Source organism: Eurytemora carolleeae, unplaced genomic scaffold (assembly GCF_000591075.1).
Source record: "Eurytemora carolleeae unplaced genomic scaffold, Eaff_2.0 scaffold614, whole genome shotgun sequence".
Taxonomy (NCBI): domain Eukaryota; kingdom Metazoa; phylum Arthropoda; class Copepoda; order Calanoida; family Temoridae; genus Eurytemora; species Eurytemora carolleeae.
Window position 1 is genome coordinate 153,185 of NW_019396583.1, and position 14,399 is coordinate 167,583.

General features: G+C 31.9%; 2 protein-coding genes across 3 annotated transcripts; both read left to right on the forward strand.

Moving 5' to 3' along the window:
• Positions 1-367: 367 nt before the first annotated feature.
• On the forward strand, positions 368-5,793 carry LOC111705890 (uncharacterized). Its single transcript, XM_023478588.1, has 6 exons — positions 368-393; positions 2,143-2,219; positions 3,672-3,878; positions 3,997-4,113; positions 5,047-5,259; positions 5,339-5,793. The coding sequence occupies exons 1-5, from the start codon at positions 368-370 to the stop codon at positions 5,247-5,249; spliced, it is 630 nt and encodes a 209-aa protein (XP_023334356.1). The 3' UTR covers positions 5,250-5,259; positions 5,339-5,793.
• A 1,227-nt stretch (positions 5,794-7,020) lies between these two features.
• Positions 7,021-14,399, forward strand: LOC111705886 (uncharacterized). Of its 2 annotated transcripts, XM_023478585.1 has the most exons (6): positions 7,021-7,318; positions 7,721-8,030; positions 8,733-8,939; positions 9,098-9,217; positions 9,990-10,070; positions 10,266-10,800. In XM_023478585.1, the coding sequence occupies exons 2-6, from the start codon at positions 7,745-7,747 to the stop codon at positions 10,712-10,714; spliced, it is 1,143 nt and encodes a 380-aa protein (XP_023334353.1). In that variant the 5' UTR covers positions 7,021-7,318; positions 7,721-7,744; the 3' UTR covers positions 10,715-10,800. The 2 variants fall into 2 exon arrangements, with proteins under 2 accessions (XP_023334353.1, XP_023334354.1); XM_023478586.1 differs by lacking the exons at positions 8,733-8,939; positions 9,098-9,217; positions 9,990-10,070; positions 10,266-10,800 and adding exons at positions 12,911-13,117; positions 13,236-13,352; positions 13,822-14,399.

Here is a 14,399-nt window from a genome sequence, read left to right on the forward strand (position 1 = left end):
GTATAGGCTTAATGCGATAAAAAAGCGCTTTTGATCGCTTCTAATCTTACTTCTATCTGTTGCGTCTATAAGGAGAAAATTGGTAAAAACGACTAATACCGAAGAACGTAGTATCCATACAAATTCAGAAAGATGCAACATACGACTTAGACCGTAAAAAAATCTATTTAATTTCAAACAAATCATTCAAATATTACACCCTATGGTCATCAAATATCTTTCGCCACATATGTATATAGTTGATTTTTCATAATATTTTTTGATTTTATTTAAGGCTGCTGATACCGGAATTGGATATTATAAAGATAAAAATTACGCCGTTATTTGGGAGGAGGCAGGAGATCAGCTACATTATGATTATCGTAACATGGTTTACACATGTGGTGCAAACAGGCAGTAAAGCTCAAGCTTGTATTTTATTTACATGTTGTACGTATGAAGAGTAAACTGCTTTATTACAGCTGCTTCATTTAAATCTAGACCAATGTGAGCAAGATATAATCTATTTTTTAGCAAATAACTCAGTGTTTTATTCTTTTTGAAGCTGATATTCTTATTTTAAATCATCAGTAAAGCTAAAGCTTGTAATTGATTCACATTGGTGTAAACTGCTTTAATTACAGCTGCTTGATTTAAATCTAGAAATAATCTTATTTCTTTCAAGCAAAAAACTTCATGTTAGAAGCTTCTTAAAGTTAATGTTGAAATTCTTACATTTTAAAGAATAAAACAGAAAAACTTGAAGTTGTCTTCCAATTCAATTTTTAAGTCCTACATATTGTTTTATAAGATAAAAACCTTGAACCCTGAATTTTATAAGTAGCGTTTTTAATTCAAATTTTTGTCAGGGATGTTTTCATTTTTTTAAATTATTGAAAGTTCCCAATTGATATCAAAGATTATAATTAGAAATTGAACTTTCTTTTTGTAATAATTCTTGTCTAGAAAACAATTCTTTTCCATTGTATTCTTGTAATAACTTTGGTGGAACAAGAATCCTGAATTGGTTCAGTTTGGTAATTATGATTACTTTTGTGATCATAATACTCTTCGCAAATTTCTTGTAATTGTGTTTTCTTATTTTTTGTATTCATGTATAAGGTTGTATTAACAGTCCTGTTTTGTAATATTTTTTGGCATTTTCAGACAGAACTGAAAAATATTTTTCCAATAATTCAGTTCTTATTGTCAAGATAGTTACTGCTTATATTGTTGATATTGAAAATTTGTATGTTTCACGAATATTGTAATGTTTCAGATAAAAATCCCTGACTTAAGAGTTGTTAAATCCTCAGGACTGTCGGAGAGCATTATTTGGTAATTATTTCTGTAATTTTTTAAACAAAATAGTCTATATTTAGGCTTTGAATAATTCCTTTTTTGATTTGTTAGTTCCAATCTAAATTATTTCATCAACCTGTCAATCCTTTGTTTTATAAACTAAGTAGGACTAATTAGGACAAAAATATTCTTAAAAAATAGCTGTTTGAAAAGAGTCTATCAGAAAAAAAACGAAGTTTTCTAATACCTATATCTTTGCAACCTAATGTCGTTCAGACCCTCATCCAGTTCTTATACACTGGAGATGAGTCTGTTATTACAGGTCAGTTAAACCATCATTCATTAGTTTTCAGACCCGCATTAAGTTCTTATATACTGGAGATGAGTCAGGTATTACAGGTCAGTTAAACCATCCTTCATTAGTTTTCAGACCCTCATTAAGTTCTTATACACTGGAGATGAGTCAGTTATTACAGGTCAGTTAAATCATCCTTCATTAGTTTTCAGACCCTCATTTAGTTCTTATACACTGGAGATAAGTCAGTTATTACAGGTCAGTTAAACCATCCTTTATTAGTTTTCAGACCTTCATTAAGTTCTTATACACTGGAGATGAGTCAGTTATTAGAGGTCAGTTAAACCATCCTTCATTAGTTTTCAGACCCTCATTAAGTTCTTATATACTGGAGATGAGTCAGGTATTGCAGGTCAGTTAAACCATCCTTCATTAGCTTTCAGACCCTCATTAAGTTCTTATACACTGGAGATGAGTCTGTTATTACAGGTCAGTTAAACCATCATTCATTAGTTTTCAGACCCTCATCCAGTTCTTATACACTGGAGATGAGTCAGTTATTACAGGTCAGTTAAACCATCCTTCATTAGTTTTCAGACCCTCATTAAGTTCTTATACACTGGAGATGAGTCAGTTATTACAGGTCAGTTAAACCATCCCTCATTAGTTTTCAGACCCTCATCAAATTCTTACACACTGGAGATGAGGTATTACAGGTCAGTTAATCCATCCTTCAAGTTCTTATACACTAGAGATGAGTCAATTATACAGGTCAGTTTTTCAAATTCTTGTACACAGGCGATTTATCAGTTATTAAAGCTATTTTACCTAAGTTCTTGTCAGGCCCGTAACCAGGATTTTTCCAGGGGGGTGCACAGTAGCGCGGCGCAGGCGTAAATTTTTTTTTGGTTTTTTTTAAAAGCAATGCTTGGTTTGTTTTTACGGTGGTATATGGTTTTCTTTATTACATTGTCAATGTACGCTATAAAGACTAACCTTTTTATCAAGTGTATTTAAGCTTTTAAAGGTTACATTTTAGTGTCTGAAACTTTTCAGTTTACATATACAATATACATAAAAATAAATGAATGGTACTTCAGCTTAAGGAAAAAATTTATTATTTAAAATCCAGGCTTCTTGTCCCTCGGCCTCATCATGATATTATGAAGATGAAAAAAAAAAAAATTTCTAATATTTTGTTTAATAGAGTTTATTTATTGACCTTGAGACATTGAGACATTCTGAGTGAATTTTTAAGTACTCAAAAAAACCCTTCTACTTTGATTAAAAATAACAAATATCCTCGCTTAAAATAATGTTTTTGAAACTCCCAAAAATGGCTATTATATTCCCAAATAAGTGGATGAATTTTTTCCTTTTAACCAACTGTTCAAACTGTAACTAGATTTTAGGAAATTATGAAAGGGGGGTGCAAATTCGTCATTGTACCCCCCTTTCAGAAGAAAGGGGGGTCCACCTGCACCTTTGCACCCCCCTTTCGTCAAAGAGTTTCATTGTCATTCTTTTTTTGGGCATCGAATGGTCAAAATCAACGAGGTTTATAGTGTATAGAGTGATGATGTACGCTAATCCTTTACTAATTGTATAGGCCATTAACTATACTGAGAGCATATTTATTTATAATAAGGAGATTATGACCTAAACTCTAGTATATCATTATTAGTAAACAGTTGTAAGTGTACAGTACAGCTAATTGAGCACACATGTAGGAAACTATCATCCCCCCTGGTCAAAATTTTAAATAAAGATATAAAGTTTTTCTATCTTAACTTTTTGTGGGCATTGATCCAAATCTTAATGTTGAGATACATCCTGCATTGATAATCTGTTTGATCTTTATGTTCAGATATATCCTGCATTGATAATCTGTTTGATCTTTATGTTCAGATATATCCTGCATTGATGATCTGTTTGATCTTTATGTTCAGATATATCCTGCATTGATGATCTGTTTGATCTTTATGTTCAGATATATCCTGCATTGATGATCTGTTTGATCTCTATGTTCAGATATATCCTGCATTGATGATCTTTATGTTCAGATATATCCTGCATTGATAATCTTTATTTTCAGATATATCCTGCATTGATGATCTGTTTGATCTGTATTGTCTGGGAGAGAAGTATGAGCTGCGTGGATCCAGAAACCTGATCAAGGAAGTTGTCACCAGCTTCAAGATCAACCAGGAGAACTGGATTCATATACTCAAGGGGATTAAGCAGCATGAGAATACTTTCCTGTTTGAAGATCTCTGTGATATACTTCAGGATAAAGTTCAAGGTATTAGGGTTTACAGTTTTTAAATAATAATAATTTGTTTCCCCTGTATGTTAGATTATTTGCCTTTATATTTAATACAAATTATATAAACTTAATAATTGATAATCTGATTATTTAGGTTTCCTGGGCTGCAGCTCTCAAGAATCCTATCTGGAGGATCTAAAGGAATCTGAGGACACAGATTTCTGTTTCTGGGTTAAAAACAGGATTCAGAAATGGAGTAGATCTAGCTCAGGTTAAGCATTTTTTATCTTCCATTATGGTGTTGTTTTGATTCCACAAATTTGTCGGAAAATTTTGGGTGAAAAATTTATCATCTGAAAAGCTTTTTTCTCTTTTGATACTCTTTACTTAAAGGGAGTGTTGGCATAATTTCAAATAAATGTCCGTACAAAGATGGTAATGTCTGATTTAAAATGGTACCCTTGACAGCTTTTTCTGATCAAGTATGAATAAGATATTAATGATTTTGTTCCTTTAAACTATTTATTTTATTTGTGGGTTCTCTGCGAAAGTTTATGTTTATGTTTATGTTAGGATTATTTTCAGGACTCCTGGCGGAAAATATAAGAAAATTTCCGATTGTTGTCATGATATTCATAAGGTTGCATATATCACATTATTATGCAGAAAATATTATATTCAATATTTACGAATATCCAGGGAAACAAGATTAAAAATAAAAATTAAAAATAAACATTTTTTTTTCTTTTTATTGGTAGTTATTTTCTTTAACATTTTTTCGTTTTTTCTTTTTTGACATTTTTTTTTATTTGGCCTTTCTTTTAAAGTTACCTTTTTTTGGCTCTTTTTGTCCCAACAAAAGAAACTATATTAGAATTTTTTTACATATTTCATATCTGGATTTAAAAGTATTTAACGTTAAAAGTGACTTGCGCATTCCTTGTTTATAAGAACAAAGAAGCAACAGAGATCTCACAGAAATAAACATCTTTAGATTTAAAAAACTGCAGTTTTTTCCATATTTTTTATCAGATTAAGGTTTCCAGGATAACATTGTAAATTGAGCATTGTCATCTTTGCAGGAAGGATCACTTGAAATTACGGTGAACAGTCCCTTTAAGAGGATTTTAGATTCTTTGACCTTTTGCACTCTTTGCTATTCAATATATATGGATGTATTTGCTAATATTCTCATTTGTTTTAGAGATTCCGAGTGTTGAGGAACAAAGCAGTCAGTTTGAAGATGCTATGAAGCAGTTAGAAGACACTAAGACCCTGTTAACGAATACTAAGGCTATGTACGAAGACACAAAGGTTCAGCTTGAAGACACAAAGGTTCAGCTTGAAGACACAAAGGTTCAGCTTGAAGACACAAAGGGTCAGCTTGAAGACAAAGGTTCAGCTTGAAGACACAAAGGTTCAGCTTGAAGACGAAGACACAAAGGTTCAGCTTGAAGACACAAAGGTTAAGCTTGAAGACACTTGAAGACACAAAGGTTCAGCTTGAAGACACAAAGGTTCAGCTTGAAGACACAAAGGTTAAGCTTGAAGACACAAAGGCCCAAGTAGAAGATTGTAAGGATGAAATCTCCAAGCTTGAGAAGAAATTAGTGAATATAGAGTATGCTAAAAACCCATGTAAAAACTGCAAAGGATTAACAGTGTGCCTGGATGGTCAAGTTCTTCTTAATACACCAGTGGATGGAACCATGATCAGAGCTGTTAAGGATACCTTCTACAGGTCTAGAAATGTTAAAGTAAAAGTGGTTGCTGATGATTTTGGAATTGTGGATAATGTATTTTATGGCAGTCCTGTCGTTAAGTGGAACACATGCGGAAATAGCTTTTGCGATGATTTCACTGAATTTGTTTACAAGTGTAAATAACTGCTGACAGTGGAAGCTTAACCCATGAAGTATGTATTTAGAAATAAATACAAATGTTTTCTGTTGAGGGGTCATATTTTGTTGATAATAAACAATCATTAAATATTCAAATATAAGCTCCTGTCTTTATGTTAATCGTTCTCGCCTCCATATAATTGTATACTTAACAATTTGACGATGATAATACCATTAACATCCCTACTTAAGAAATATATATGTCTATTAACATACTTTAAATTTCAAGTTTTCGACATTAATGGTTCAATATTATCCCTTCTGCAAAATGATGAGCGTGTGAAATGTTTATAATTTCAGTTTTCACATCTTCAAGATTTTAATTTTGATCCTTGGATTGTAATATTATAGTTCGTTGCATGATTCTTAGAATCCTCTCCCAAGACTTCTGAGTCTACGATACATCATTATTTGAGAGAATGCAGGAATTCAGTGTCATAATGAGGTTTTAACATTGTTTACATGTGTTGTGCAAACGGGCAGTAAAACTTCCGACTGTAATTTAGTTACATTGTTGTATGTTTATAGAGAAAACTGCTTTAATACAGCTGCTCCATTTGAATGTAGAATACATAACCTTATAATTCATTTACATTGTTGTATGTTTATAGAGAAAACTGCTTTAATACAGCTGCTCCATTTGAATGTAGAATACATAACCTTATAATTCATCTACATTGTTGTATGTTTATAGAGAAAACTGCTTTAATACAGCTTCTCCATTTGAATGTAGAATACATAACCTTATAATTCATTTACATTGTTGTATGTTTATAGAGAAAACTGCTTTATTACAGCTGCTCCATTTGTATATAGAATACATAACCTTATAAACCATTTACATTGTTGTATTTTTATAGAGAAAACTGCTTTAATACAGCTGCTCCATTTTAATGTAGAATACATAATCGTATTTTTCCAGTAAATAAATTCACGTTAGAAGCTTGTTAAAGCTAATGTTGATATTCTTACATTTTGAAGAATAAAACGGAAAAGTTTTAAGTTGTCTTCCAAATTTTCCTCTAAGTCCCAACTATTGTTTAAAGATCTAAGTTTTGAATCCTGGATGTTGATAAGTATTGTTTTTAATCCGATTATTTGTCAGTGATATTCTTAATTTTTGCAAATTTATGAAAGATTCCTTAATATTTAAAATTAAAAATGGAAAAAAACTAACTTTCTTTTTGTAATCATTCTTGTCTAGAAAACATAATACTCAAGTGTATCTTTGTAATAACTTTGGTTAAAAAAGAATCCTCAATTGGTTCAGTTTGGTAATTTTAATTACTTTTGTGATCACAATACTCTTTGCAAATTTCTTGTAATTGTGTTTTCTTATTTTTGTATTCATGTATAAGGTTGTATTAACAGTCCTGTTTTGTAATATTTTTTGGCATTTTTAGACAGAACAGAGAAATATTTTCCAATAATTCAGTTACTATTGTCTAGATAGTTACTGCTTATATTGTTGATATTGAAAATTTGTATGTTTAACGAATATTGTAATGTTTCAGATATAAATCCCTGACTTTTAAGAGTTATTAAATCCTCAGGACTGTTGGAGAGCATTATTTGGTAATTATTTCTGTAATTATTAAACTTAACAAAGCTGATGCTGTATTTGATAAATTCCTTCCTTGATTTGTTAGTTCCAATCTAAATTATTTCATCAACTGGTCAATCGTTTGTTTTATAAACTAAGTAGGACCAATTGGGACAGAAATATTCTTAAAAAGTAGGTGTTTGAAAAGATTAGGGTCTATCAGAAAAAAAACAAAGTTTTCTAATACCTATATCTTCCTTAAATAGTTCAAACTATGAATTCTGTTAGTTAGACCAAATAATCTAAGTTTGAAAAAAAAAGTTTTTTATACAATCAGTTTGCATATATATGGGGATTAGAAAAATTACGATTGTGGCTAAAACTAAATTCCTTTCTTCCCATTATACAATTATAATTACTCAGTTAATTTTCAGACATTTTCGAGGCCTATTACAAGAATGAAGTCTAAAATGATAAACATCAAGGATTATGATTTCCAAGATTTGCTTGACCCTGCATCCAACCTTAATGATGTTGAATTCAAGATTGTTGATGAGAACTCCCAGGAGCTGGGAACTGTCAGGTCCCACAAGTTCTTGCTGTCCCTTCTGTCCCCTGTGCTGAAGAAGATGTTTATGAGTCGGGAGAAGGGATCCATTGTTGTTGAGATCACTGGTCCATCCTTCATTAGTTTTCAGACCCTCATTCAGTTCTTATATACTGGAGATGAGTCAGTTATTACAGGTCTGTTAAACCATCCTTCATTAGTTTTCAGACCCTCATTAAGTTCTTATATACTGGAGATGAGTGAGTTATTAGAGGTCAGTTAAACCATTCCTCATTAGTTTTCAGACCCTCATTAAGTTCTTATATACTGGAGATGAGTCAGTTATTAGAGGTCAGTTAAACCATCCTTCGTTAGCTTTCAGACCCTCATCAGGTTCTTTTTTACTGGAGATGAGTCATTCATTAATACAGGTCGGTTAAACCATCCTTCAAGTTCTTTTACACAGGATATCCTTCGTAGATATTCTGTTTGATCTTTATGTTCAGATATATCCTCTATTGTGATCTGTTTGATCTTTATGTTCAGATATATCCTCTATTGTGATCTGTTTGATCTTTATGTTCAGATATATTCTCTATTGTGATCTGTTTGATCTTTATGTTCAGATATATCCTGCATTGATGATTTTTATGTTCAGATATATCCTGCATTGATGATCTTTATGTTCAGCTATATCCTGCATTGATGATCTTTATGTTCAGATATATCCTGCATTGATGATCTGTTTGATCTTTATGTTCAGATATATCCTGTTTTGATGATCTTATTGATCTTTATGTTCAGATATATTCTGCATTGATGATTTTATGTTCAGATATATCCTGCATTGATGATCTTTATGTTCAGATATATCCTGCATTGATGATCTTTATGTTCAGATATATCCTGCATTGATGATCTGTTTGATCTATATTGTTTGGGAGACAAGTATGAGCTGCGTGGATCCAGGAACCTGATTAAGGAAGTTGTCTCCAGCTTCAAAATCAACCAGGAGAACTGGATTTATATACTCAAGGGGATTAAGAAGCATGAGATTACTTTCCTGTTTGAAGATCTCTGTGATATACTTCAGGATAAAGTTCAAGGTATTTTTCGAGGTGTCTGATCTTTTAAGAATAAAAAATTTACTTTATTTTTTTTGATTTTGCTATTTTTTAAAATTCTGCGTTTTCTAAATTTTGAATCATAAAACACCTTGATTTGTTTCTTTTATTAAATATTTCAAAATCTAATATCTCTGCAGGCTTCCTGAAGGACTGGACTTCTTCTGAATCCTACCTAGAGAATATTCAAGAATCTGAAAACACAGAATTTTACCTCTGGGTAAAGAACAGGATTCAGAAATGGAGCATTTTTGACACAGGTTGGTCCTAAATTACAAAACATATACTTTCGAGAAATGTCTCTAGCTTTGCTAACCCTACAAGTACAGAAGTTCTAAAAAAAAGATTAAAGTTTTTGGAAAAATGGCACTTCGGAAGGCAATTTTTTATAAGTTTTGTCATAACAAACTTCTGAATATAGATTAAATTCTATTTGGAATTTATGCATAATGAGTGAAAATATCCAAAAAATATATACTTAATCTATATAAAAAAATAAATTTGAACTTCGCAGAAAAAAAATTTGAATTTTGAAGAAGAAAAAATTGGTCCATTAGTTTGGCCACTGGCCAGCTATAGATACGTACTGCTAAGCGCTAACACGTATACTAATCTTCAATTGTAGAAAACCAAGGATTTCAAGAGTTCTCGACACACAAGTGGAGACTGATATATCAGATTAAATCAAATTAGGTTTTTGGGATTTTTAACAATTTTGTACTTTCAGTAAAATTGTTCATTACGAGAATTTGTTCATTTTTGAAAAATTCAAAAAATCTCCGAGTTCAGATAAATAGTTCGTTACGAAAAATTGTTCAGAAAATTCGTTTGTTTAGGTAACTAGTATCTTATAATTCAGAAGTTTAAAATTTGTTTTTAAATTTAGGAGTGCAGACTGATAAGGGGGAGAACGACAAGATCTGCAAGGATAAGGAGAAGGTTGAGATGATAGACTTCAAGAATCATGTCTCTGCAGATATGTCTAAGCTCAATAAAGTTCTGGAGAAATTTAAAATTTGTTTTTTAATTTAGGAGTGCAGACTGATAAGGGAGAGAACGACAAGGGGAAGGTTGAGATGAAAGACTTCAATAATCAAGTCTCTGCAGAATTAGGTTTTTGGGATTTTTAACAATTTTGTACTTTCAGTAGAATTGTTCATTACGAGAATTTGTTCATTTTTGAAAAATTAATTCTCATGAGTTCAGATAAATAATTTGTTACAAAAAACTGTTCACTCAGAAAAATCGTTTGTTTAGTTAACTTGTATCTTATAATTCAGGAGTTTAAAATTTGTTTTTTAAATTTAGGAATGCAGACTGATGAGGGGGAGAACGACAAGATCTGCAAGGACAAGGAGAAGGTTGAGATGAATGAGGTGGAAAATGTCAAGGTTGAGATAAAAGACTTCAAGAATCAAGTCTCTGGAGATATGTCTAAGCTCAATAAAGCTCTGGAGAAGATTGAAGTGCTGTTAAAGAAGAATCCTGACCAACATTCCTGTTTTGGTTGCTCTATGGGTTCATTCTGTCTGGATGGGAAACCTGTTGGTTATTTTCCTATTAAAAAAGCGATGGTCAAAGCTAAAAGCAATATCTACAATCCAAATGTTGGTGTAGTAGTTTATGCTGGTGATACCGGGATTGGATTTTATAGCACAACATGCCCGTACGCCGTTATTTGGAAGAAGGCAGGAGTTCAGCAACATGATTTAAATTGTTCTAACATGGTTTTTACATGTGGTGCAAATAGGCAGTAAAGCTCAAGCTTGTATTTTATTTACATGTTGTACGTATATTGAGTAAACTGCTTTATTACAGCTGCTCCATTTAAATATAGACCAATGTGAGCAAGATATAATCTATTTTTTCAGCAAATAACTCCGTGTTTTAATCTTTTTGAAGCTGATAAGTAAATTCTTATTCTAAATCATCAGTAAAGCTCAAGATTGTAATTGATTCATATTGGTGTAAACTACTTTAATTACAGCTGCTTAATTTAAATCTAGAAATAATCTTTTTTTTTCAGCAAAAAACTTCACGTTAGAAGCTTGTTAAAGCTGATGTTGAAATTCTTACATTTTAAAGAATAAAACAGAAAAACTTGAAGTTGTCTTCCAATTTAATTTTTAAGTCCCAAACATTGTTTTATAAGATAAAAACCTTGAACCCTGAATTTTATAAGTAGCGTTTTTAATTCAACTTTTTGTCAGGGATGTTTTCTTTTTTTCAAATTATTGAAAGTTTCCAATTGATATCTAAGATTATAATTAGAAATTGAACTTTCTTTTGGTAATAATTCTTGTCTAGAAAACAATTCTTTTGTCTTTTTGTAATAGCTTTGGTTGAAAAAGAATCCTGAATTGGTTCAGTTTGGTAATTTTGACTACTTTTGTGATCATAATACTCTTCGCAAATTTCTTGTAATTGTGATTTCTTATTTTTGTATTCAAGTAGAAGGTTGTATTAATAGTCCTGTTTTGTAATATTTTTTGGCGTTTTCCGATAGAACAGAGAAATATTATTCCAATAATTCAGTTACTATTGTCTAGATAGTTTCTGCTTATATTATTGATATTGAAAATTTGTATGTTTAACGAATATTGTAATGTTTCAGATACAGACCCTCATCCAGTTCTTATACACTGGAGATGAGTCAGTTATTACAGGTCAGTTAAGCCATCCTTCATTAGTTTTCAGACCCTCATTCAGTTCTTATACACTGGAGATGTGTCTGTTATTACAGGTCAGTTAAACCATCCTTCATTAGTTTTTAGACCCTCATCCAGTTCTTATACACTGGAGATGAGTCTGTTATTACAGGTCAGTTAAACCATCTTTCATTAGTTTTCAGACCCACATCCAGTTCTAATACACTGGAGATGAGTCAGTTAAGCCATCCTTCATAAGTTTTCAGACCCTCATCCAGTTCTCATACACTGGAGATGAGTCAGTTATTACAGGTCAGTTAAACCATCCTTCATTAGTTTTCTGACCGGCATTAAGTTCTTATACACTGGAGATGAGTCAGTTATTACAGGTCAGTTAAACCATCATTCATTAGTTTTCAGACCCTCATCCAGTTCTTATACACTTGTGATGAGTCTGTTATTACAGGTCTGTTAAACCATCCTTTAAGTTCTTTACACTAGAGATGAGTCAATTATTACAGGTTAGTCAATCCATTCTTCAAGTTCTTCAATCATTACAGGTCAGTTTTTCAAATTCTTGTACACTGGCGATTAATCAGTTTTTTTAACTAAGTTCTTGTACACTGTTGAAATGTCAGTTAATATATTTCGTTAAACGGTTTCATTGTCATTCTTTTTTGGGCATAGCATGGTCCAAATCAACCAGGTTATAGTGTATAGAGTGATGATGTACGCTAATCCTTTACTAATTGTATAGGCCATGAACTATACTAAGAGCGTACTGCATATTTATTTATTTATTATGAGGAGATTATGGACTAAACTGTAGTAAATCATTATTAGTAAACAGTTGGTAGTGTACAGTACAGCTAACTGAACACACAGGTAGGAAACTATCATTCCCCCTGGTCCTTTTAAATCATTAATTATAAAAAGTTTTTCTATTTTGTCATTTTTTGTGGGCATTGATTCAAATTTTTATGTTGAGATACATCCTTCATTGATAATCTGTTTGATCTTTATGGTCAGATACATCCTCTATTATGATATGTTTGATCTTTATGTTGAGATATATCCTGCATTGATGATCTGTTTGATCTTTATGGTCAGATACATCCTCTATTATGATATGTTTGATCTTTATGTTGAGATATATCCTGCATTGATGATCTGTTTGATCTTAATGTTTAGATATATCCTGCATTGATGATCTGTTTGATCTTTATGTTCAGATATATCCTGCATTGATGATCTGTTTGATCTTTATGTTCAGATATATCCTGCATTGATGATCTTCATGTTCAGATATATCCTGCATTGATGATCTGTTTGATCTATATTGTCTGGGAGACAAGTATGAGCTGTGTGGATCCAGGAACCTGATCAAGGAAGTTGTCTCCAGCTTCAAGATCAACCAGGAGAACTTTATTCATATACTCAAGGGGATCAAGAAGCATGAGAATACTTTCCTGTTCGAAGATCTCTGTGATATACTTCGAGTTAAAGTTCAAGGTATTAGGGTTTACAGTTTTTAAATAAAAATAATTTGTTTCCCCTGTATGTTTGATTATTTGCCTTTATATTTAATACAAATTATATAAACTTAATAATTGATAATCTGATTATTTAGATTTCCTGGTCTGCAGCTCTCCAGAATCCTATCAGGAGGATCTAAAGGAATCTGAGGACACAGATTTCTGTTTCTGGGTTAAAAACAGGATTCAGAAATGGAGTAGATCTAGCTCAGGTTTAGCATTTTTTATCTTCCATTATGGTGTTGATTCCATTTTTTCAAATGAATGTCCACGCAAAGATGGTAATGTCTGATTTACAACGGTACCCTTGACGGCTTTTTCTGATCAAGTATGAATAAGATTCAATGATTTTGTTTCTTTTAACTGTTTTTTTCTTTAGTGGGTTCTCTGCGAAAGTGGCTTGCGCATTCCTTGTTTATAAGCACAACAATTAAACAGAGAGAAACTCACAGAAATAAACAATTTGAGTTAAAAAACGATGATTTCTTTCATATTTGTGATCAAATAAAGGTTTCCAGCATACCAGTGTAAATCGAGCATTGTCATCTTTGCATGGAGGGTCACTTGAAATTACGATTACAGTCTATTTAAGAGGTTTTTAAGATTATGTGAGCATTAACATGTGTTGCTATTCAATATATATGAATGTAAAGTATTTGCTGATATTCTCATTCTTTCTAGAGATTCAGAGTGTTGAGGAACAAAGAAGTCAGTTTGAAGATATAAAGAAGCAGTTTGATGATGTAAAGAAGCAATCAGAAGACACCAAGCTCCAATTAGAAGACACAAAGATTCAATTTGAAGACTCAAAGACCCAATTAGAGAATTCTAAGGCTGAAATCTCTGAGCTTGAGAAGAAATTAGCCAAGATGGTTGAGTATGCCAAAGACCCATGTAAAAACTGCAAAGGACCAACAGTGTGCCTGGATGGTCAAGTTCTTCATGGTACACCAGGGTATGGAACCATGATCAGACCTGATGAGGATACCTCCTACATGTTCAATGAAGATGAAGTAAATGTGGATGCTGATGATTTTGGAACTGTGGGTACTTTAAGGTGGGGCGCTGGCGGTCCTGTCGTTAATTGGAACAAATTAGGATCCAGAATTTGCGATGATTTCACTGGATTTGTTTACAAATGTAAATAACTGCTGACAGTGGAAGCTTAACCCATGAAGTATGTATTAAGAAATAAATACAAATGTTGTCTGTAAAGGGGTCATATTTTGTTAATAATAAATAATCATTAAGTATTCAAA